At 60.5% G+C, this 22,253-nt stretch overlaps 8 protein-coding genes across 9 annotated transcripts; 5 read left to right on the top strand and 3 right to left on the bottom strand.

Annotated features, from left to right (window-relative positions):
• The first annotated feature begins 193 nt into the window (after nt 1–193).
• On the top strand, nt 194–1,947 carry JDV02_004147 (uncharacterized protein). Its single transcript, XM_047985334.1, has 2 exons — nt 194–339; nt 422–1,947. Exons 1-2 carry the CDS (start codon nt 275–277, stop codon nt 1,128–1,130), a joined length of 774 nt encoding a protein of 257 aa, XP_047841310.1. The 5' UTR covers nt 194–274; the 3' UTR covers nt 1,131–1,947.
• Nucleotides 1,185–1,880, bottom strand: JDV02_004146 (uncharacterized protein; the record flags this gene model as incomplete). Its single annotated transcript, XM_047985333.1, has 1 exon — nt 1,185–1,880. The coding sequence occupies one exon, from the start codon at nt 1,878–1,880 to the stop codon at nt 1,185–1,187; it is 696 nt and encodes a 231-aa protein (XP_047841311.1).
• A 215-nt stretch (nt 1,948–2,162) lies between the features above and the next one.
• On the bottom strand, nt 2,163–3,311 carry JDV02_004145 (RING-type E3 ubiquitin transferase; the record flags this gene model as incomplete). Its single annotated transcript, XM_047985332.1, has 1 exon — nt 2,163–3,311. The coding sequence occupies one exon, from the start codon at nt 3,309–3,311 to the stop codon at nt 2,163–2,165; it is 1,149 nt and encodes a 382-aa protein (XP_047841309.1).
• Nucleotides 3,312–3,546: 235 nt separating this feature from the next.
• On the top strand, nt 3,547–5,103 carry JDV02_004144 (uncharacterized protein). Of its 2 annotated transcripts, XM_047985330.1 has the most exons (2): nt 3,547–3,729; nt 3,786–5,008. In XM_047985330.1, the coding sequence occupies exons 1-2, from the start codon at nt 3,564–3,566 to the stop codon at nt 4,976–4,978; spliced, it is 1,359 nt and encodes a 452-aa protein (XP_047841307.1). In that variant the 5' UTR covers nt 3,547–3,563; the 3' UTR covers nt 4,979–5,008. The 2 variants fall into 2 exon arrangements, with proteins under 2 accessions (XP_047841307.1, XP_047841308.1); XM_047985331.1 differs by having other exon boundaries at nt 3,547–5,103.
• A 251-nt stretch (nt 5,104–5,354) lies between these two features.
• On the top strand, nt 5,355–9,629 carry JDV02_004143 (DNA (cytosine-5-)-methyltransferase). Its single transcript, XM_047985329.1, has 2 exons — nt 5,355–5,662; nt 5,723–9,629. Exon 2 carries the CDS (start codon nt 5,723–5,725, stop codon nt 9,377–9,379), a length of 3,657 nt encoding a protein of 1,218 aa, XP_047841306.1. The 5' UTR covers nt 5,355–5,662; the 3' UTR covers nt 9,380–9,629.
• Nucleotides 9,630–12,794: 3,165 nt separating this feature from the next.
• JDV02_004142 (uncharacterized protein) lies at nt 12,795–17,152 on the top strand. Its single transcript, XM_047985328.1, has 3 exons — nt 12,795–12,856; nt 13,176–14,091; nt 14,693–17,152. Exons 2-3 carry the CDS (start codon nt 14,080–14,082, stop codon nt 16,088–16,090), a joined length of 1,410 nt encoding a protein of 469 aa, XP_047841305.1. The 5' UTR covers nt 12,795–12,856; nt 13,176–14,079; the 3' UTR covers nt 16,091–17,152.
• Nucleotides 17,153–18,151: 999 nt separating this feature from the next.
• RPT3 (26S proteasome regulatory subunit 6B) lies at nt 18,152–19,856 on the bottom strand. The gene is made up of 4 exons (XM_047985327.1): nt 19,538–19,856; nt 19,442–19,483; nt 19,288–19,386; nt 18,152–19,235 (listed from the first exon to the last, which is right to left on the bottom strand). Exons 1-4 carry the CDS (start codon nt 19,690–19,692, stop codon nt 18,266–18,268), a joined length of 1,266 nt encoding a protein of 421 aa, XP_047841304.1. The 5' UTR covers nt 19,693–19,856; the 3' UTR covers nt 18,152–18,265.
• Nucleotides 19,857–21,121: 1,265 nt separating this feature from the next.
• Nucleotides 21,122–21,755, top strand: JDV02_004140 (uncharacterized protein; the record flags this gene model as incomplete). The annotated part of the gene is made up of 4 exons (XM_047985326.1): nt 21,122–21,290; nt 21,408–21,475; nt 21,535–21,577; nt 21,640–21,755. 4 exons carry the CDS (start codon nt 21,122–21,124, stop codon nt 21,753–21,755), a joined length of 396 nt encoding a protein of 131 aa, XP_047841303.1.
• Nucleotides 21,756–22,253: the final 498 nt, after the last annotated feature.

Below are 22,253 nucleotides of genomic sequence, written 5' to 3'. Positions count from 1 at the left end.
GACTGGCGTTCCACAAGGCCGGCATGGCGTGGCGGCTCTGCGACAAGGATGGAAGCCAACAAGGAACCTTACCTTGAAGGGCAGGGCAGCCACGCACGCCAGGGACAGACAACGCACGCGGCCGTGGGGCATCGCGTCTTCGGACGTCACATCGCTGCCACCACGTGAGCTTTTGCCATCAACAACTCGACCTCGGCGACAGGCCAGCCTCATTTGTCCTCTGCGCACGTCACGTCGCCTCCGCGGAGAGCTCCCTCGTGCCGACGCAGCCATTATGTCTCTCCTTGCCGCACACCTCGACCAAATATCCTACTCGTGCCAAGGCATTGACGCGCTCCCGTAAGTCAACCCCCCCTCGCTCCCCGCTCTAGCACCGTGAGCATCGTCACCGGCCTCATCGCTGACCCCTCCCTCCGCCCAGCTTCCCCCCGCCCAAGATCTTCACAAATGCACTCCTCTCCAACCACGACATCACCTCACTGATCCGCGACACCGAGCCGCACGAGCGCGCTCTCTTCTCCGTACCGCCTCCGCCTCCGCCAGCCACCTCGTCCCGCGGGGGCGGCGGCGAACAACCAACGTCCGACGCCCCTTCCGCCACCGCCCGCCGCCAGACTGTCTTCAACGTCGCCTCGGGCGAGGTCACCACCGGTCCGCCCACGCGCGGCTCCACGCACCCGCGCCGCCATACCGCCGTCGCCGCCGTCCTCGGGGGCGAGATGCACGACCAGCTGCGCCGCGGCGCCACCGCCCCCTCCGGCGACGTCGACGTTGAGGTCCTGCTGCGCGGGGCCGAAAAGCTGTGCGGCGTCTACGAGCTGCCCGGGGCGCGCGACCACATCGCCGCCCTACGCGCCAGGTACCGCAACGGCAAGAACACGGCCGCCTACTACGAGGCTAAGGTCGCGGCGCAGGCCGAGCAGCTGGCGAGCATGAACAAGGGCTGGATGGACCGAGACGACGACGAGGAGGAAGAAGGCGAAGGGCCCGAGGACGAGAGCGAGCTCTGGACGGAGGAAGACCTGCGCCGCGAGGAGGATGAGGCGCGACAGATGGAGGTCAAGAAGCGCGAGCTGCAAGCCCGGCTGCGGGCCATGAACAAGGACCTAGGCGGGCTCATGAACATGTGACGATGCTGCACTGGCGACATAAAAGTGTGGTACTACAATGTACAGGCTTCGGCCTCACACATCGTGTCCCGACAACGGCTTGCCAGCACTCTCCTCATCACCTCTGGCCGCCACGAGCTGCTCCAGCATCGCCGACACGTCCGCAGCACCGTCAACCTCGTGCTTACCATTGATGATGAACTTGGGCACGCCCCTGACCCCCATCCTCGCCGCCTCCTCCACCTCCCGATCGACCTCATCGCCCCCGAGCCCGTCCTCCAGCCACCGCATCGCCTCCACTCTGTCCACGCCCGCCTTCTCCGCCGCCGTTGCCAGGTCCTCCCAGCTACAAATGTCCCCGCCCTCTTCGAAGAACATGCGCATCACCTCGCGCATCACCTGGTCTGCCACGGCCTGCCCGTAGCGCGAGCCCAGCTGCACCACGCGGTGCGAGTCGCGCGTTGGGCCAATGCGGCCCGCAAACGTAAAGGTGAAGCCCTCCTCGGCGCCCAGTTGCGCCATGCGTGCGTGCTTAGCCGGCCGGCGGTCCGCGCCGAAGCGAGCCGCCGCCACGTCCTGAACGGGCACCGACGGCCCCGTTGCCTCGCCGAGGCGGTACGCGTGCCAGCGGATCGTAAATGTCGTCGACGGGAGGGACCCGCCAGGGACGGTCTTGCGGTACAGGGCGATGGCGCGGTCAAGGCGTGCCCTGCCGAGGTAGCAAAAGGGGCAGACCGTGTCTGAGATGATGACAATTTCGAAGGCAGCCATTGTAAACGTTTGCTAAACAATAGCTGAGACTAGAGTTGGTCCGCAAAACACGCGCGTTACATCTACCACGTATTTATGTGTCTGGTCCTTCTAATTCGGGTGCCCGGTGAGTGGAGCGCCGTCGTCAGCCGGCGGACTTCCGCCCACACTACCTAGTACCTAGTAGTGCAATACGGTAGCGACGAGTAATGTATCCCACTTAGCACGCAACCGATCATTCATTTGCTGCAAGTCAATCATAATTCGTACACAATTCCGAGGGTATCATCTCTCTCCATCGTCTCATCGTTTCCACGGGCTCACAACCTGTGGGCCAGGGCTGTGCTGCCGGCGCCCGCCATGCCAAGCCGGCACTCTCGCAGGCGTCCTGGCCGGTCGAATCCGATCTTGTCTATTCCTGTAGCGCTGCGAATATCGCTCGCTCGTGAAAGAATTCTGGCGGGGCTGCCGCTCAGGTATTTCGGGGAGGCTCGCCGGCAGGGGGTGATATTGGACGGCCCGGTCCCAGTCCTCGAGCCTCTCGTACGGGCTGCGTAGAAAGGCGTGCAGCTCGTGCAGCAGGAGCTGCGTGTTCTCGCGGCCCAGGTGGCGCGCCACCACGTCCTCGAGTCCGCCGTCGCTGCCGCGGATCTCAAAGTGCTGCAGCAGGCGCAGGATGTGGCCCATCATGCTCTCCACCGTGATGACTCTCTTGCGGCGCTCGAAAAAGTCCTGCGTCTCGCCGTTGAGCATCTCTATCGTGTCCGCCTCGGGCGTCGTCAGCCAGCCGAAGACGCGTAGTTCTCGCCGCAAAAACATCCGCGCGCGCTCGAGGACGGCCCGGTCCTGGAAGTCGCGCTGGGACAGCTCGCGGTAGCCGGAGTGAGGATTCGATCCCACGTGCTTTGAGTAACGCAGCCGTCGGTAGACTTCGCGCCTGAAGGAGAGACCAAACGGCTCGGTGAGCCAGGGGATGTCGGTCCAGTGTCGCCGCACACGATGGTCAAACGCGACATCCCCAAATAGATTGCCCGCGGCTGCGGGACGGGGCGTATTGACCGGAGGTCCGAACAGAGAGCCCGTGGATGTCGAAAACGACAAGGGTCGAGAGACGGTCTTCACGGTATAGTCTTTTGTCTTTTCGAGTTGCCGGCCGTGGAGGACTTTCGAGACCTTGGCCTTGCAAATCGGGCATCCGGGCGCGGAGGACAGCCACGCCTCGATGCAGATAAGGTGGTAGTGGTAGTGTGCGCAGGGTATCAGTTTGCATGGCCCCGTGAGCGGCTCGAGGCATATGACGCATGTTTCGATATCGTCGGGCGGTCTTTTGAGTGACAGGTTCGGAAGGGTGGCGTTTGTCTCGTCGGTTTGTCTAGCCCTGTCAACACCGCCAGCAGGCAGGCGCCGCGGACCGATCTCCTTGCTCGCCCCAGCACTCTCCCCTCCTCCCATGTCGCCGCGGCGTTGGCGTTTTGAATGGCAGGCGGATTGGCGGCGACCGTTGAACGAACTGAGATGGAGAGATTGTGAAGCTACCAGGCAGTAAGTTAGTGGGTGCGGGCAGGCTGCTAAAGAAATCCAGTGACCTGCGGCCTGGGCTTTCGCATGACGTCGGCCCAGCCCCACCTAGCGCCTAACGCTAGGATGGAAAACGCGTCTCCCACGCGCGCAGTCACGCACGTCGCACCGTCGTCAAGGTTTTGAATGAACGGTCAAACGGCAGCGACGAGCATGGACGACGCAACGAAGTCAAACTACGAGGCTAAGGCTCGGGATCTGCGCGCCGAACTCAAGCAGTGGGAGAGCCTCTGGATCAAAACACACGGTGGCAAGCCCGGTCGCCAGGACATCAAGGGCAACCCGGATATAGGTGCACATCCTTGCTCAGAGGCTGTCAACGCCTAGACGGCACGCTGACAGACGCAGCGCAAAAATATAAAGACTACAACAAGGTTCGCGATGTCCTCGCCGGCAAGCTCTCGCCGGACGAGTCGCGAGTTCGTAAGCGCAAGCCGGCAGGCCCCGCGCCAGCGCAGACGCCTGTTAAACGGACCAAGCACGTCGAAACGCCCTCCAAGCACCGCCCAAACGACGACGAGGGGCTCATGAACACGCCGGCCATCTCCCGAAAGCTCTTCAGTCCGGCCTCAGTGATGGCCCTCGGCCCGACGCCGCAAAAGGACGGGCGCGTCCTCGGCCTCTTCGACTTGCTGGTGGAGCGGGAGCTCGGCACTCCGTCACGGAAGGACTCAAGCCCCAAGACGGACAGCCGCTCCCATGTCCTCGCCACGCCGAGTAAGCGTAGCGTCGCAGATGACGCAGACGCGAGGCTGGGCAGGACGCCCATGTCGTCGAGCAAGCGGCAGCTGCTCAACACCTTCATGACGCCGCTCAAGCGCCGCCGGCCAAGCGACGTGGCGGCTACGCCCACGTCTGTCTCCAAGCTGCATTTTGATACGCCTGCGTTCCTGAAGCGCCACTCGCTACCGACAGTCGACGAGACGGCGACGCTCGACGCGCCCGCCCTGCGACTGCCTCGGAAGCCGCTCGTCCGTGGCCTGAGCGAGATCGTTGCCAACTTACGCAAGGTGGAGGAGGAGGTGCTCGACAACGACGACGATATGGAGGCGCTACGGGAGGCCGAAGGGGTAGAAGTCGGCATTGGCAGGCCCCCAGCGCCACCCGGGACGACAGCGGACGCGGAAGACGAACCGCCTGCGGCGCTCTTAGGCGGCTTCGACGACGAGGGCATGTACGACAGTCCGGTAGAGGACGCGATGGACCGCAATGGGAATCCGCTCCCTATATTCAAGAAGAAGGGTCAGAAACGGACGACGAGGAGGGCCAACATGCTGCCGGTACAGTCGAAGCGGCCGGCGAAGGCGGCGGGGCCAGACGACGATTCACATAGAATGGCCGAGCCTGGGAATTCCGATGATGTGGACTCAGAGCTGGGAGGAGAAGAAGCCAAAAAAGCCGCGCGCAAGGAAGGGCCGGTGAAGAAGACGGTGCGTAAGGTCAATGAGTTGGCGCACGCCAACTTCCAGCGGTTGAAGCTGCGGAACTCGGGGGCCAAGGGCGGGCCAGGGTTCAACAGTCGGTTCCGTCGCAGGCGATGACCGGCTAGACTATACGAGCGTGAACGACTGATGAGTTACGATGATGATGATGACGACGCCGCGATGCGCCGGACAAGCGAAATGCACGTGATCCTAGGTGACTGGGTGAGGTAATGTTAGTCCAGTGAGATGGTGAAGTGAGGCTCTTCAGCGCTTTCTCCAGCGGTGTTTGCCAGGCGTGGGTGCGGCGCAGAGCGTTTCCTCATCTGGAAGTCTAGGGCGCCTCCATTGGGCTGGTGTGGCGGGAGCCTGGGCATGTGGCGGGGCCGCTGGCAAAGGCTGCACAGGTGATTTAGTGGAGTCCAACTGAGAGTCTTGCCTGGCCAGGTTACAAACACAAGTGGTTCGCGTCTTCTTTCACAGCCCAGAGAAATATCTTGAGAATGAGGGCCCAGAGCGCTTCAACTACTACGCATGACCCCCTGTCATGCTTTTCTCGTCTGATTTATGTCTTCTCTCACTCAAACACAACATTAGGCGCAAAGATCCCCATCCGCCTGCTCGCATCGGATTGTCGCGCCGCGCTCCAACTTGCGTTGCCAGCCGCGTCGGTTTGGCATGCGCGTCTTGTGCGACTTCTGATGGCTGCTCCAACAGCCTGCTTGTACGACTCTGGTGAAAGCAGCTTCGCAGCGTCGCTCGTAAACCCATGCGGAAAGCCTGTGCTCCGAAAAACTACTGACAGTGAGTCGGGTTGGGCCTCCCCTATCCGGTGGCCTGGACCGCCCGGCTGACCCTTTGCAGATGCCACGACTCAGCAATGCGGAGATGGAGGACTTATGGGAGGAACTCGCCGCCCCTGAGGGCTCTATCCCGGTCCATGCTGCTGTCGATATTGGAGCAGAAGCGCGCGAGTTGGAGACGCCCAAATGGCCCGATTCTGAGTCTTCTGTCGCGTCTCCAACCTCACCGGCGGGTTCAGCATCTCTCGGATCGGACGCCGGCGCCTCAGAGTCGGAGCACGCTGGCGGTTTCACGGTGGATGTCCCCGAGTGTAACATGATATCGCCGCTGTCATGTTACGAACCCTTTGATGCCGGAGCCCCCACAATGTCCGAGTCTCGTGCGCTCGCGACGCTGGCTCCGGAGTGGAAGCGTCTCCGGCGATCGGACGACGACGATGTGGAGGGCATCGAGTACGACCTCGACGACTTTGCCGCCTATTGCGACGCAACCGCGTATCCTTGCGAGATGCGGCCCCTGCACCAGCTGGACACTAAAATGGGCGTTAGGAACCTTTACTTTGACGGCGTCCTCAGCATAGGCGGCCAGCACCGCATCTTCGTCAGGCGCGTGCCCATCGCCGCCATGCCCATCGGCAACTACGGCACGCAGCACGACACCGCTCAGGGCCACATCTGGCTGCAGTCGGAGCTCAATCGTAACCGGAGTATCTACTACAAGCTCGGCAAGCCCGCCAGAGAGTACCTACGCTACTATCGGCCGATGCTCTGGGTCGTCGACCTCGCCAAGCACTTTGTTGACTACCTGCAGGTCACAGGCGACGCCTCCAAGAGCGTGCAGATTCACCACTTCCGCAGCGTGTTTATCGCCTGGCTGCAGGACACACAAAAGAGCTCGCTCGCCTTTGATGCGTGGCGCCGACAGCACCCGAGCCCTGACTTTCGGTCGTCGGTCGTCGCGCACATCAACTTCCTACACAAGGAGGCCGTCGGGGTGCTCGGGTACAAGGCCACGTACAAGCACGACGTATGGTCCGAGGCACTCTTACTCACGGCTTACGAGCCGCAACCTAGGGCCAAGGACCCCAAGACGGTCGTCACGCAGTACATGTACGACCTCTTCAAGGACATGCCGTTTGGTGATCAGCTCATCGTGGCGCCCATCAGCCCGAACATCCAGCAGCTGCGCGACGAACTGATCCACGAGCGGCGCATGGAGCTGCCCTCGCCCGTTCACGAAGCAGTCAAGGACGTTTCGTCGGCAGCCGAGGCGCGGATCCGCGATGTCAAGCCCGGCGACACCATCAGCACGCCCCGCGACGACGAGGCCTCAGGTAGCATGTGGAAGCGCGAGGTGTCCAAAGGGTTCCACGACGTGGACCGTTGGTTCGCGCTGGTGCAGAGCGTGCGCACGGCCAAGAGCGGCAAGCGCGTCTTCGACGTCATCTGGTATTACCGGCCCGTGGAGACGCTGTGCGGCGTGATGCACTACCCGTGGAACAATGAGCTCTTCTTGTCTGACCACTGCTCTTGCAAGGAGCGCAACAAGATTAGCGAGGACGAGGTGCTGGGCGTGCACGAGGTCGATTTTGGCGGCTCCTCGGCGACCACGGCGGAGTTCTTTTGTCGGCAGACATACGTTCACGCCGAGCGCAAGTGGGTGACGCTGCGAGAGAAGCACAAGCACTGCAAACATACGATGGAGCGCAGGCGCCCGGCGAAGTACCGGCCAGGGGACACCTTACTCGTGCACCTCGACACCAAGTCCTCGCTGGCGGAGCCCTGCGAACTCGTCTCGTCCTATAGGGAGGGCGATGGCAAGATCTACCGGCTGCGGCGGCTGCTGCGACGGCGGGACGTCGATCAGGAGGCTCACACCTCACCGCCCAACGAACTCGTATACAGCTCGAGTCTCATCGAGGGCCGCAAGAACCGCATCGTCGGCCGGTGTCGGGTCCGCTTCTTCCCTGCGGGCAGCCACATCCCGACACCATACGACCGGAATGGGGTGGGTGGCTACTTTTTCTTTTCATACAGACTGAAAGAAGCACACGATGGCGTTCGGCGTTGCGAGGCTCTCGACGCGGCGCCCGAGAGCCTGCGGCAGGGTTGGAACCCGGCCGCGACGGTGCCCCAGCTTCAGGGAGTCGACCTCTTTTGCGGCGGCGGCAACTTCGGGCGCGGGCTCGAGGACGGCGGAGCGATCGAGATGAGATGGGCCAACGACTACGATAGCAAGGCTGTGCACACGTACATGGCCAACGTCGAGGTGCCGGGACGCGTGACGCCATTTCTCGGCTCCATCGACGACATGCAGCGGCGAGCCATGGCTGGTGACTTGAGCAGCAGCGTGCCGCGCGTCGGCGATGTTGACTTCGTCTCCGCCGGCAGCCCATGCCCAGGATTCTCGCGGCTCACAAACGACAAGACGACAGTGGCACAGCGCAAAAACCAGTCGCTTGTGGCGGCGTTTGGATCCTTTGTCGACCTATATCGGCCGCGGTACGCACTGCTGGAGAATGTGCCGGGCATCGTGCACAAGCGCGCGAACCGCGACCAGGACGTCTTCAGCCAGCTCATCTGCGCCGTCGTCGGGCTCGGCTACCAGGCGCGCTTCTTCTTCCTCGATGCGTCGTCGTGCGGTTCGCCGCAGCGCCGATCGCGGGTCTTCCTCGCACTCGCCGCACCAGGCTGCCAGCTACCCGACAAGCCGCTCATGACGCACTCGCACCCGCCGCAGACCAAGGCGCTGGGCCTGGGGATGCTCCCGACGGGCGAGCCCATGGCGGTGCGCGAGATGCCGCGCGCCACGCCGTTTCACTTCGTCACGGCGCTCGAGGCGACGGCCGACTTGCCTGTCATATACGACGCCAAGCCCGACACATGCGTACCGTTCCCAGACCACCGCGTGTCACTAGGACTCACGCGCAGCCAGCGGCTACGCATTGCGGTCATCCCAACGCATCCCTGGGGCATGAACTTTTCGCGCGCTTGGTACGGCACAGGCGCGACCAAGAAGCCGGGGCACGGAATCATGACATTGGCGGAGCGGGCCTTTTTTGCTGGCACTGACAGTGGATCGGGCACAGCATCGCCCATCAACGACAACAATCGCGTGGGTGAGGCGCATGCCAGTTCCAACGCGTACGGGCGCATGTACCCGGACCGTCTCATTGAGACGATTGTCACGACACAGAATCCGCGGGACGGCAAGAACGGGCGCTCACTGCACTGGAGCGAAGATCGCGTGCTGACCATCATGGAGGCGCGTCGGGCCCAGGGCATGCGCGACCACGAGGTGCTGCTAGGCTCGCCGGCGACGCAGTTCAAGATTGTGGGTAACAGTGTGGCCAGGGAGGTGGCCGTGGCGCTGGGCATTGTGTTCCGCGAGGCGTGGGTCGAGACGCTCCTCGGGGACAAGGTCGACGATGAGGGCATCGAGGGAGATGGTGGCATCGATGGCGCCGACGCGGTTCCGTCTCCCATGTCCTGGGGCGACGCGCCCCACGATAGACCGGAGCAAACAGCCAGCTTGGGGAGCAGTCCTCCGCCACCGGCCAGGAAGCGCAGCCAGTCCCTAGCAGCGGAGATGTCAGACCGCAAGAGGCGACGCGGCGAGACACCGGGGAGCCAAGCGAGCATTGTCATGGCACCCAGCCCGCTCGGAAGAGCTGTCATGATGCAAGACGAAAATGCGGAGATTGACGACGTGCTTTGATCGACGTGGGCGACGGCGGCTCGAGCAGAACTGATGTTTCTGCTTCTGGGGAGCGGGGGGGGTGTCATGTATGTTCATACGGTGTATCATCACGACGATGGCCGAGAATGTGTGTCCATATAGCGGAGGCAAGACATCAGGTATAGACATTGTGTGGCGTTGGTGCACAGGCGATTGATACCAAGTGCTGTCCGATGGCTCAATAGAGAAGAAGCATACAAATAGAGGATCCCCGATCCGCTTTTCCTAGAAGGGATTGTATATGCTCACGTCCACGTCCTAGTGCTCAGGGCTTATAATGAAAGGCAAGGCGGAACAGTGCAGGAATTAAGAACCATTCAAGTCTCTGCCATACCGCGAGAGCTACGTTGCGGCAGGCTGGTGTGCGCATGGAATGTCACGACACTAACTAATAAGCCGCCATGGCGGGGGAGGGGGCCGACAGATTAGTAGCCATGAGCGGGATCCAGCTTGGATACGGCAGATGCGTTAGTAGACTCATATAGCCCATAAAAGAGCCGTACTTTTATGCTCAACCGCATGGTCATGCATCTTTTGCGGCCACATTGCACGCGGCCATCGCTTCCATGGCAAGACTCGATTGACGGCGGTCTGCTTGCTGGCCCTGCGGTAGAACCGGTCGGCGAGCTGGCAGGGAAGGAGGCTCAAGGAGAGCCAAAGGAACGTCCCGTCTCCAGAGCAGGCAGATCGCAAACTGAAAGGGTGTATACACCAGTGATACCAGAGGTGTGTGTGTGTGTGTGTGTGTGTGTGTGTGTGTGTGTGTGGCCTTCCCATGACGGGAGACAGGATACAGTACCCGACCTACACGTTGCAAACTGAGTTACGAAGGTGGTTCTTGTACATACGTACAGAGCTCAGGTACATAATCAGTAGGCTGTCGTCCAGACGAGAAAGTCCAGCCAACAAATGTGGCCATGGACTTTTATGCGGGCCAGCCACCGATGCAGACAAAAATCCCCCCGAAATATGTCCATGACGTTATTTACGTAGTACTATATATATATGAAGCTGCCGGTGGTGTCGCGCACGCAGTGAAGGGCGCATTATTAGACTTGCCTGTCATGATGTCAATGCATCGCAATACCGTGACAATGCATAACTGCATGCGTGGAGTCTGCGCTCGCTCGTTACCATTTGCGAAAGGCACACGCAAGTAGGTGTGTACCGTACTATACCTATTCCGTGTAGTACTTATTTGGCCCCGCGCCAGTCCATGATCATGTGCACCATAATATAAGAGCGCTTGCTAGACTTGCATCGTAAACGTCTCTGGCAGTGAGCTTACAACAACATAGGCGTCCCGTTCAGGGTCGATCATGACCGACGGACATATATCTACGTACTAGCAACACACACGGATTGTGCCGGCTCGTCGGGCAGCTGCCGGTCATCATGGTATCATGCGCCAGGCTCGTTGCAGTGCAAAAGGATATTGTAGCCTCTCTTCAGTCCGAGCCATGAACTTGCGCAAATGTTTATCGCGCCAAGCAAAAGCCCCATCGGCGAAAAAAAGCAGGAGGTAGTCGACTTACGTGGTACAGGTCGCGGGACGAAGACCCTGTCGGTGTCATCCGTTGTTGACTGCGTCCCTTTTTGTGGCCCCCCCCCCCCCCGTCCCCAGGTACCCTGCAGTTACAGGCACGAAGGACGTGCGCCATCGCCACCCATGCTTCGCGCTCCAGGCAGACGTCCGCTTCCATCAAATTTTGAAGCCTTGGGGCGCATCAGAGTCTTTGAACGCAAAGGGGGCAATGTGTCCATGTTAAGACCGGTTGGCAAGTGCCATGGAGCGCAAGTGTCAGCCGGGATCGGTCGACTGACTGATGGAGTAATGCGTCGATTGCACATACTAGCAATAAACCGGTCCAATCCTGCCCAAAGCACGCACCATGATTCTGGAAGCCTACCACGTGGCCAGCACGCGCGGACCGGCTTGTGCGCCGAGATGCGACCCGTGGCGTGGCTGGAGGCCCATGAGGTACCCGAGGCAGACAGGCATCGCACCGTGAAACGAGGCCGTGGCATGTGAGCGTAATAAGGGACCGATAAAACGCCGTTGGGCTGGGGTACTTGAGGGCGATGCGGGTGCCACGAGGATCGCGCACCAGGGATTTGGTTCCATGGATCCTGCACAGGCCAGCCCTTGCCCGTAGTAATGTGGGCGTCTGCGTGGCCCAACCGGGCTGTCCCGTCGGTCGGTCGGTCGGGGTGCAGCTCGACTTGTCGTCTGCAAAAGCCCGTCTAAGGGCCGGCGCGTGCGACGCCGGGGGTCGAGGAGGTCAAACAGGGCCGAAACATGAGCCCATCTGCGCTTCAGTTGCCCCTTTGCGCCGGCTAGGCGACGACCCGCGTCCCAAGAGTTCGGGCGCCGGGCTGACGATTGGGAAGAGGGAAGGGGGGGGGGGGGAAAGGCAAGGCCCCAAGTAGAAGGGCCCCCGGTTCACCAGGCTACAGATGTCCATGTCCAGTACGGCAGTTGCCAGCGGCCACCGCAGCGGGAAGACAAAACGTAGACACACTTCACGGTGGAGGCGAGGACCCTTCGTCAGGGGCCGGCGCGGCCGTCGCGGCGATCGCCCGACAGAGTGGGTTCGGCGTTTTAGAATTTTAGAAGCCTTCTACGGCACCCACAGTTCCGCAGGGGCGAGCATCCAACCGGGAGGGGCGCATTTGATGGACCGGCGTCAGCAGGTTCGTCGACAGCGGTCATGCTGACCGGCCAGGGAGGGCGTTACGTTTTGCTGCATCTGGCAGCTGCTGGCGCGCACGAAGCCGTGATCGTCAACATACGAAACGGCGGGACGAGACACTTGTTCACGCCTCCGGGTACGTTCGGCTGGGAACGCAAGCCCGGTGGCCGCGGTGAGCTGAAGGATCCAATGTACGGCACGGGCAGTTATTAGAGGTCAAGCAGTCAGGTACTACCTCTAACTGACCTACCTCCCTTCTGACCTCCTGCTTCCTACCTTCCAAGTACGCAGGTACAGTAACTTAGTACTAGCCGGTTGGCCCGTGCCCCCAACCCCGCTGTGATGGCTCCCGCAGCTTGTTCTAGAAGGACATTTGACTGGCTTGGCCATCAGCGCCGCCGCGAGGGCGGGTCGTCGTTGCACGGCGGGTGGTGCTGGCAAGCAGGGGAGCACGGTGCAGGGAGGAGGACGCGCTGGGGCCAGCCGGCGAGGCGCGGACGAAGCGGGCGATAATAATAAACCTGGCAAACGGCGAGAGAGTTGGTCGCGTCGGGCGGGGTCGCGATTCCATTGACGCACGCACGCCTTCATTGATCGACCCATTGATTGAATGAGCGATTGATCCATTCACCGGTGTCATCGAGCGCCCGTCTTGAACTTGCTACTGTGTTTGTGGTATCATCTACTACTACCTTGCTCTACCAGCAACTTGGGCACGGCAAGTAATCCGCACGTGAGGGCACGACCTACCAAGGTACCTCAGGTAAGTACTAACGTATACTACGTACTTCGTTTAGTTGAAGGGTGATTCGACTTGGCACCGCGCACGCACCTTCCCGTCAAGTCAATCCATCCCAGACGGCACTGCGATTCTCACGGGAAGGTATTCCCCATCTCTCTCCATCGTTAATAATTGGCCAGCGTAGCCTCCGTCGCCTCATCCCTCCTTCCCCTCCAAGACTTCCTCCCTCCCTCTTTCCGTGGGCGGCCACGAGCGACCCGACCCAGTCCAGCCAAGCGTCGAGCCAGAAAGGAACTGCTTGCAAAGAGACCATCGACCATCTAGCTAAGTACCTTATGAGCCAGCACTTTTGGCAGCCACCCACACCGAACCCGCCTTCGTGCCTGCCCAAACTCTGTTCGTCTTCCGTGGATTCCGTCCCCATACCACACCACCTGCTCGGCTAGGTACCTCTTGGTACCGCGCGACGCTCGGCACCGTACCTGGCCAGCCAAAAGTACCTCACCTCACTGGCAAGCCATACCTCGAGAGACCTGGCCTTGCCATAACCGACTCGGGTCTCTTTGCCCGCGCAGTTTCCTCGTTCCTCTCCTCCACACCCGTGCGAGTCGTCGCATTCATACTTACTTGGCGCGACGCTCCGTAAAACGTCGTCCTCCCTCGCTCCCGCATCGTCGACGCCCTCGTCGGTGCTCTCTCTCGCTGCCTCGCCGCCTCACTTCGGTTGCTTGCCCCGACGCGCTGCGCTGGCCCTGTCGCTGCCCGGCGTCCGACTATCGGCCCCTCGTATTACAGACCCCGGCACCTACCCACCACACTCGCTCCCAGATCCCAGAACGCCGGCGCCCTTCCACGGCTCCAAGGGACCGACACGCCTCACGCTGCGACTCCAGTCCGGCCCCCCAATCGAATCCCGCAGCCTGTGCAACCGCGCAAACGGCACACCACAGCGCTGCACAGCACCGCGTCGCACCCGCAATACCACAGCGCCCTCAGCCGTGCGTCCACGAGCTGCACGGCAGCTGCAGTTCCCGCTCTTGTCTCGTCACAGCCGTCCATCCGCAGTCTCCGATACCCCTCCATTCGCCCGCCCGCCGCTCTGTCAGCGCCCGAGACTCGCGCTCCTCCTCGACCTGCTGGCTCTCTTCCTTCGCCTCGTCCCTCATGGGAAGCGGCGCCGACGAGGCATTCCACGCCACCATATAGAATTTGCCATAGGCTGCACGAGAACACCTCGATGCGCCATGACCTTCATTGTGAGTCTCAACGCCCGTCCTTCGAAATCACATGCCCGCCTCCTCAAGCGCCACGCATGCGGCCGCATAAGACGTGCATCCAGGCATCTCGCCAGCTGTCCCCCCCGCCTCCTCCCGCGTGCCTCGTCGCCCGTCAGTCTGCTCTGGCCAGCCGCAGTGGCCACGGTCGAGCTGCGACCTATAGCGGCTCGCCCCTGTGGCTGTTGTCTGCGTCGCTGTCGTCACCACTTCCCCATTGCATCCCTCCTGCTGCGCTCTTCACACCATGTCTGCTCACCGCCTCGCAACATGCTGTCGGTGCTGCATTTCGAGTGCCACCTGAGCTTGTCGAGATGGCAGGCGACATTATTAATTGCGTTGCTGGGTGGTTGCCGCCTTCAGCTGCTTCCCCGGCTCCCCTGGGACTTGGGTGATCCCGCTTGAACTTTCAGGTCCGGTGGACTACGTTGAAGAGCGGCGTCCTCCCGGCATCCGCCTCTTGCTCTCTGAATATTGATGCTCTCGCCCCTGTCGATCGTTGCTGCCGTCTTCTCTGTGCTTTTTTGCTGCCTTGCACTTGGAAACCATGGGCGGAGACATCTGGCTAACACCTCGCCTCCAGCTATGTCTGGCTCACTACTGCGACACCCACGGCCCGACGCCGTTGATGGTCACGGAGGGCCTGCGCAACCCCTGCTCCATCTGCTTCGAGGATCCGCTGACAAGCCCGAGGGCGGCCAAATCCCCTGGCGATGCCCGCTCACGCTCTGGCGCGCCCACCTCGGCGCCCCAGTCACAACCCGCCGCCGCTGCACTCAACGATGCGCTGCGTGATATGAACATAGCTCGCAGTGCGTCTGTTCCCGCGTCGGAGCCCGACGCCCAGGCGCAACGGGCAGCCCTGCGACGCGCCGCGGCTGCAGCAGCCGGCTCGTCATCTCCCTTGGAGACCCCTCCCGACAGCCCGCGGCCCATTTTCCAGCAGCCTCGTCGTGACTCGAGCTTCCGCCGAACGTATGACGACACGGTGACCAAGAAGCAGGGCCCGTGCGACAATTGTGCAATGACGCTTCCGCGACGGCAAGGGGGAGGCAACGACTACGTGACCGACGCCCAAGGGCCGACACTGCGAACGCGCACCCCCATTGAGCGTGTCTTCGGTGCCGGACCGGCGTCACCTCCGAGTTCACAATCCTCTAGCGACACGGATGGCGATCGCGAGGTGACGCGGCGAATCCGCAGCAGGCGGACTGCGCCGTCGAGTTCACGAACGACGTCGTGCTCGAGCACGTCGACATCGTCGGGGCGGTCGTCGCATCACTTTCACTATGTCAGCTACACGTCGACCCATGAGCCCCTTCTTGCCGACTCTTTTTCTCTGGTGCGCGCTTCATGCCTGCGGGCCCTATCCTTCGAGACACTGCCCCGGGCCCCCTCGACTTCGACCCCGACATCGTCCCCCCAGGTAACCTCGCCGGCGTTCGTCACAACGCAAAGTCCCGGGTCAGCGGCCACGGGTGGCGCCATCTTTTTCGGCGACGCCATGGCGGGCTACACGACGGCCTACATCTTTCGGATTCCAGACCTACATGCTCGAGGTCACAAGCGGATCTACGCGTTTTTGGCTCTCAGCACCGAGAAGGAGCGTCTTGCGATGAAGACGTTCTCAATGATCTCGACACACTTTCGTGACATGGCGACATGGATCCAGCAGCTGGCCGAGGCTGAGGCGGAGCGGGCCAGTGAATCGTCTCCGATCGGCAGCGTCTTGACCAATGGCGGACTACCGCAGCCGGCGCCGTCAGCGTTCGACCCCCCAACCGCTGCGACGGACCGCGGTGGCAGCAGCTTCCTCACCGGCGGCAGCGGTTTCACGAGACGTATGGGCGGGCCTGGCGGCGCTTCGTCACTCAAGGCCCGCGGGCTGGCGGAGCTTGTCGGGCAGCCCGACTTCTTTATTGAGCTACACGGCCGATTCGTGCGCCTTCTCCTGGAAGCCGGCGTCGCGATGAGCTCGTAATTCACGAGCACATATACGTTCATATACGTTTCAGACAGCTCACCTGCTTTGGCTCTTTTAACTTGCCGCCTGGAGCTGTAGTGCTCCTATACCCCGGCCCACCGTGGCCAGCGCACGACCGCGAGGTTCGCACTCGACGTTCGAGCATAGCACAGGCGTTGCATCCGCATGGACGGCGTAATGGGTAATTGTAATGGCTTGCGGCTTTTTCATGTATTTTATATCAGCGTTTCACGTATGACACCTTGTTGTCATGGCTCCTGAGCTGGGTCATGACTTCGAATGACGCGTGCTCGGCCGCGAGCTCGCCGCAACTAGGAATGGTATAGAGGGCAACGAACAGGGGGGCGCAAATGGCCATGACGGATGAAGAAAAGGAATTCATGTACCAATCGAAATGACGCCATTAACCTGCGATACCTGCGAAGCGTCTGTGCCTTGGGGATCTTGTACATCTGGAACTCTGCAGCCTCGAGATCTCATCGCCTCAATGTCTCGTGAACAATCCCCATCGCAGCGCCTACATACACGTGTCTCTCGGTATCGACGATGCGTCTGCAGACACACTGTTTCCGCTAGCCAAGGAGCGAGGACTGGATTTGCCCTGCGCGCTCTGTCCGCAGTGCGAACACAGGCCCTATTTGTATCAGTGGGGGCAACATAACTTCTCTATGTCGCACCGAATGACGCGTCGAGGAATACGGCCGGTACAGAGAGAAGACTATGTAATCGCAAGATACGCCATGGGTGGGGAGGAAAACACATCGAAAACCAAAGGGACCAGGGCGTTGTTGTCCATCTTACGTAGAGCTATTGTTTTGGGTGCGCTTGATTCGAGTTTTCTTATTATCATTGTCCTTATTTGGGTTTCTGTTACGGAGTAAAAGGAGAGGAAAAGTCACGCAACGTCGAGAAGGATTGCTGCTGTTTGTCTACCTATGCCAAGCTATGCCTCGGGTGGGTAGCTAGGACACATGCTCTCCCCCCCGTCTCGGGCGTCACGAAAGGTCTGCCGGCGTAGGCCGGTGCGTTTTTCCATTTACTGATACCTAGATAGTAGAGAGTCATTACGTGTAAGTAATCCCGATGCGAATGCTTTTCTTACGTACGTTGAGCCTGCGCCACACGCACACACACACACACTGTCTGTCTGTCTGTCTGTCTCTCCGTCGTCCTCTGCATATATAAACCGCCTTCTCCTCTCCCTAGTAGCGCAGCCTTCCGCTAGCTCCCACTATATGCCAGTCTCCAACCTGGCTGCTTACTCTTCCTCGTCTCTGGCTGTCCCTTGCTGCCCCGTCTCCCCCGAGAGCCAACAAAAACAAAGAGAGAGAAAAACAGCCGCACCATCTTCTCTATTCGCCCTCTCGCCCTCTTCGCCCTCCATGCACCTCAGGCCCGCTCTGCTCGTTCTTCCTCTCCTCATAGGGATCTCTTCCGCCCGTGGCTCTCGCATCACCCGCGAACGCGATGCTATAGCGATAGTCAACACGGAAGAGGAGGCTCTGCAGATACGGGACGAGAAGAATGACGGAGGTATCGTAGGGGTATGTTTTGCCTCCCCACTCTCCTCCCCTCCCTCGCGCGACTGCCTTCTCCTCTTGACCCTCATCCTCTCGTGGCACCCACCCGCCCAGGGGTCATTACCTCTTCAGAGCTTCTTCCTCTTTTTCAAAAAAAAAAAAAAAAAGACAGAGAGATTTAAAAACGGATGTTGTGGTTTCGCTGACCATGGTCGATCACTGGAACCTACGCAGAAGTGTGTAACGTCGCAGTCGTGCGAGTTCCACTACGCCTGGGTAAACGAATCGAAAGGAGACGGGGATTGCAAATTGTGGAAGGTACTTCCGAGAGTTGGCGTAATGGATTGTCCAAAGGCCTCCAAAGCACGTCTTTCTACTCCCTTGTACATCTGCCAAAGCTAATCGTCGAATCTGCAGTGTAATCAGGGCCACTGCCTTGCCACCAAAGTCCGCAACCGCGAGCAAAGGTTGGTATGGGACATAGTGTGCAAGTGGAAATATTGAGAAGGGTTCTGCAGTAGGCTGGAGTCATAGGGAAGTCCTGGCAGACACGACAGCTAGGCACAGCGTATCTGAGGTCCAAGTACAATAGTATTGTGATTTTTTGTGATTCTACAGCATAATGCCTCATGACCATGCAAACGCCGCTAGCCTACTTGTAAAAGTCAAACTTGTTGTCGTCCTGTGTACCCTTGACCTGGCTCGAGTAGGCATCCTCGAGATCGCTCTGAATGATGTTATAGCGGTTCTTCCGGACGGCGCGCAGGCCAGCCTCCTGCATGATGGCGGCGATGATTGCGCCCGAAAGTGGGTCATTTCGCACGATGAGGCTGTCAAGGTCGACCTCGGGGGCGAGGCTCATCTTTCCCGCGATAGTGGTGAAGATGAGGCGGCGCTCGCGGCGGTCGCGCAGGGAGGGGAACTCAATCTTGCGGTCCAAGCGGCCGGGACGCAGCAGAGCTGGGTCCAGTGTGTCGGCGCGATTCGTGGCCATGATGACCTTGACGTTGGAGGTCTGGTCGAAACCGTCCATCTGATTGAGCAACTCGAGCAGGATGCGCTGTACCTCACGGTCGGCGCCCGTCTGCGCGTCAAAACGCTTCGTGGCAATAGCATCAATCTCATCGATGAAGATGATGGCCGGCGAGTTCTCCCGCGCCATTCGAAAAACGTCTCGCACCATACGGGGACCCTCACCCAAGTACTTCTGCACAAACTCGGATCCGACAACACGGATAAAGCTGGCCGTCGTTGAGTTGGCGACGGCCTTGACCAGCATGGTCTTGCCGGTGCCTGGCGGGCCGTAAAGAAGAACACCTCGCGGCGGGTCGATGCCGATCTGCTTATAGAGATCAAAGTGTGTCAGGGGTAGCTCCACAGCCTCACGGATCTCCTGCTTCTGCATGTCCAAGCCGCCGACGTCGGCGTACGTCACGTCTGGCTTCTCGTCGGCGCCCAGCATGGCAATGGACGAGTCGGCTTCGGGCGGCAAAATGTCGACGAGTGCATTGGAGTGGCGGTGGAGGGCAACGGACGAGGAGGGCTTGAGCTTTTCGCGGTCGAGTGTAGAGAGTATACGGACAACGTAGTTGGATCCCGTGCTCGACTGCACGATGCCGGTACTGCCAAATTCAGCAACCGTGACAGGGACACGTCGCGGATCGGGGCACTCACTTTTGATCGATGGCCTCCATGAATTGGCCGATGACTAGCGGCACGCTCTGGATGCGCTTGATCTCCTCCTGGGCCCGGACAAGCTCGCGCTTCAGACTCCTAAGAGGGGTAAGAACAGTCGGCCACGTATAGAGATGCCGTGGGACAAACGCACCTTTGCTCATCTTTGATGTATTCTTCCTGCAACTGGATGTACCTATGCGAACGTCAGTGCCGGGTTGCCCGAGGTCAAGGGGGGCGATCGTCGTACTCTAGCTGCCGCTGAAGCTTCTTGAGCGACGAGTAGTCATCGCCACCTTCTGCTGGCACACCCTCAAAGCCATCAATTGTGGGAATCGCAGAAGGGGCCGCCTTCTTGTGCGGCGGCACATGGTTGGCGGCATTCTCGACTGCAATGTCGCCCATCTTGACGCGACGCCCGTGGCGTGGCAACCCTTGCGTTGCGTGGCTTTCTAGTGCAACTGGCAAAAGCTGATGGTGTGACAGCGACGCGAGTCTCGCTCGGAGGGTTGATGGCAAGCGTTGAACGCAGGCGGGCTGCGGCTGCGTATGTTGGTTATGATGATGTGCGAGGATTGCAGCACAGCTGGAGCTCCCAGGCGGCAGCAGCGACGACGTCGCCCTCGCGGCTTCGCAGTGGACTCTGCTTAGTCATGATACCACCCCAGCCGAAGCTCCGGGGCTGCACGTGATAAAGGAGCGCCACATGTGGCGCACCTCGCGGAGGCTGGATTACCAAGGTCTTTGCCGCTTTCGGACGCCCAACGCTTTTGGGCTCCAGTTCTCTCGCGTGAGTGGCTCACGGTGCCTGCTTGCCGAGGCGCGGGGGGGGCCGTGCGTGGGTTTAGGTCCCAGCTACCTCCCACTGATAAGATCCATCGGCGACATCAGTAAGGGGGGCTAATGGGGTTGGAGTATCAACTACCGTCGGGTGCTGCATTGAGCGGCATGTCATCGCTCCCGACCGCCCCGTGCCTCGCTGCTGGGGCCTGTTCGGCAGGTACCCCGACTCGGGGGATCAGCTTTCGCATCCAGATTCACAGCTGCGCAAGGGTAAATGCGACCTTGAGAACACAAAAAAACTAGAAATTAAAGGAAATGAAATGAAGCCACTATGAGCATGAAGGCTGACCGTTCGTAGGCACTGGCCATCACCTCGGTCAGGCACGGTCGTAACGTTGGTGCGGCATCAGTCAGTCAGTCACGCTCACGTCACCGGCCCTCCGTTCACCGGAACAGTGGCTCACCTTGGCCGGCACCCGCTCACCAATACCAAGTACTAACCTTGGGCCCCCAAGTGCCTTGGTAGGCACGGTAGCAGGAGCCTGGAGGTCAGGTACCTACTACTAAAGCTTGAAGGTAAACGGCGCTTCAGAAGCCAGGGTCCTCCGCCACCTCGTCCAACCATTTGGCCAGCCAAGTACACCCTACCAAGTACCTTACGTCGAGCGGTATCTTAGTACGTACCGTGCCTTGCCTTGCCTTACCTTATCCCGTGCCGAGAAGTGGCCTCCACCTCAACGCCGGAACCTTGCATCTCGGCATCCTTCCTCCTCACCCAGCCCGCCTCTGTTCTGCTGCCTCCTCTTCGTGCCCGTACGCTGTGCATACCGACACCTTGCCGACCGAACCAGCGTCAGATACCCGTCGTGGCCATCGCATCGCTGCGCGCATCCTCACCCAGCTCGCCTGCCCCTCCCAGGCCCTGTGTCACCGGTCCGCTGTCGGTCGTGGGCACATTCGTCTCTGACTCTGCTGTTTCGTCCTGCCAACTCTTTTTGGTCGCTGAAGACTAGGCTGCTATTGCGTGTCCCTACATCTTCGTCCCGCAGCCATGTCGTCGTCCATCACCATTCCCACCGGCCGATCGGCGACGGCTGGCTACCACTCCAAGGCCGTCGACAGCTCGTCGGGCAGCTCTTACTCGAGCTCGCCCTCCCCATCCTCACCATGCACGAGCCCGAACGCAAAGATGCTGCACACGCGGCGTCCCAGTCTGCTGAGTGCGTTCCCTGGTCCCGAATCGGACCCCTCCCTTTCCACCCAGACCTGTCTCGCCCCCGACGGCCGGCACGGGGTGGCTTCGTCATAAGCATGACCCGCTGACTGGCTCTCAACAGGCTCCGCCATTTCGAAGCAGCAGTCCACCGTCATCAACATCGGGGATCCTGACGGTCCGCCTCGGCTGGTACGTTTGATGGGCGACGTTGGCGCTGGGAGCCCGGCCTTAGCTGACAGCCTGAGCAGATCTCGTACTTGTCGTCGAGCCAGGGCTTCGCTTGGAACCCAGGTCAGTACCCCCCGCGGGGGGGGTGTGCCTCTGGAATACCATGCTGACCCAACACAATGCAGAGATCTTTCTACCGTCGTACGTCGACTGCGATTACGAACCCCTCGAGAATCACTGCGAGCCGGTGCACGAGATCGTGCTCAGCGACGAGGAGTCGAGGGAGATGCTGCCGCATTGAAGGTCGGCCACACTTAGACCCGTCGTTCTCACGAAGCTTGGCGCTAGAGAGGGCATTTACTCTTGTCCACCCCCCCCCCTTTCCTTGTACTTTGACCCGGCGTTTGGCGATTGTGATGGGATCTGCCGGGGCGCGAGTGCGCTCCTTGGCCTGGTTGCAAACGTACGGAGTGCCCGGAATAGGGCTGGCATTGCTATTCTGAACTTTTTCTTGGGCGCGCGGGCTGCCTAGGCCGCGCGGGCGAGGCGCACATGGGCAGTACGATTTACGACTTGTTACGGATGGGGAGGCGTGTTGGTACCTAGCAGAGTTGACCCCGATGTGCTCGGATCGGGGCCTTATTATCGATGTTCTTGCACCACTGGTACTGCGTGAATGCGTGCGTGTACTGGGCTCTGACCCGCATGAGAGCCTGAGGGCATGTGCCTCCCTGCGAGCTATAATGGATCTCGTTGGCCATCTTGGCACAGCGTTCTTCGAGGGGCGTTGGCGCCCGGC

The sequence above is a fragment of the Purpureocillium takamizusanense genome, chromosome 3, assembly GCF_022605165.1.
Source record: "Purpureocillium takamizusanense chromosome 3, complete sequence".
NCBI classification, from domain to species: Eukaryota; Fungi; Ascomycota; class Sordariomycetes; order Hypocreales; family Ophiocordycipitaceae; genus Purpureocillium; species Purpureocillium takamizusanense.
Note: the sequence above shows the minus strand (reverse complement) of the source record. Positions and strands in the feature narration are given on the sequence as shown.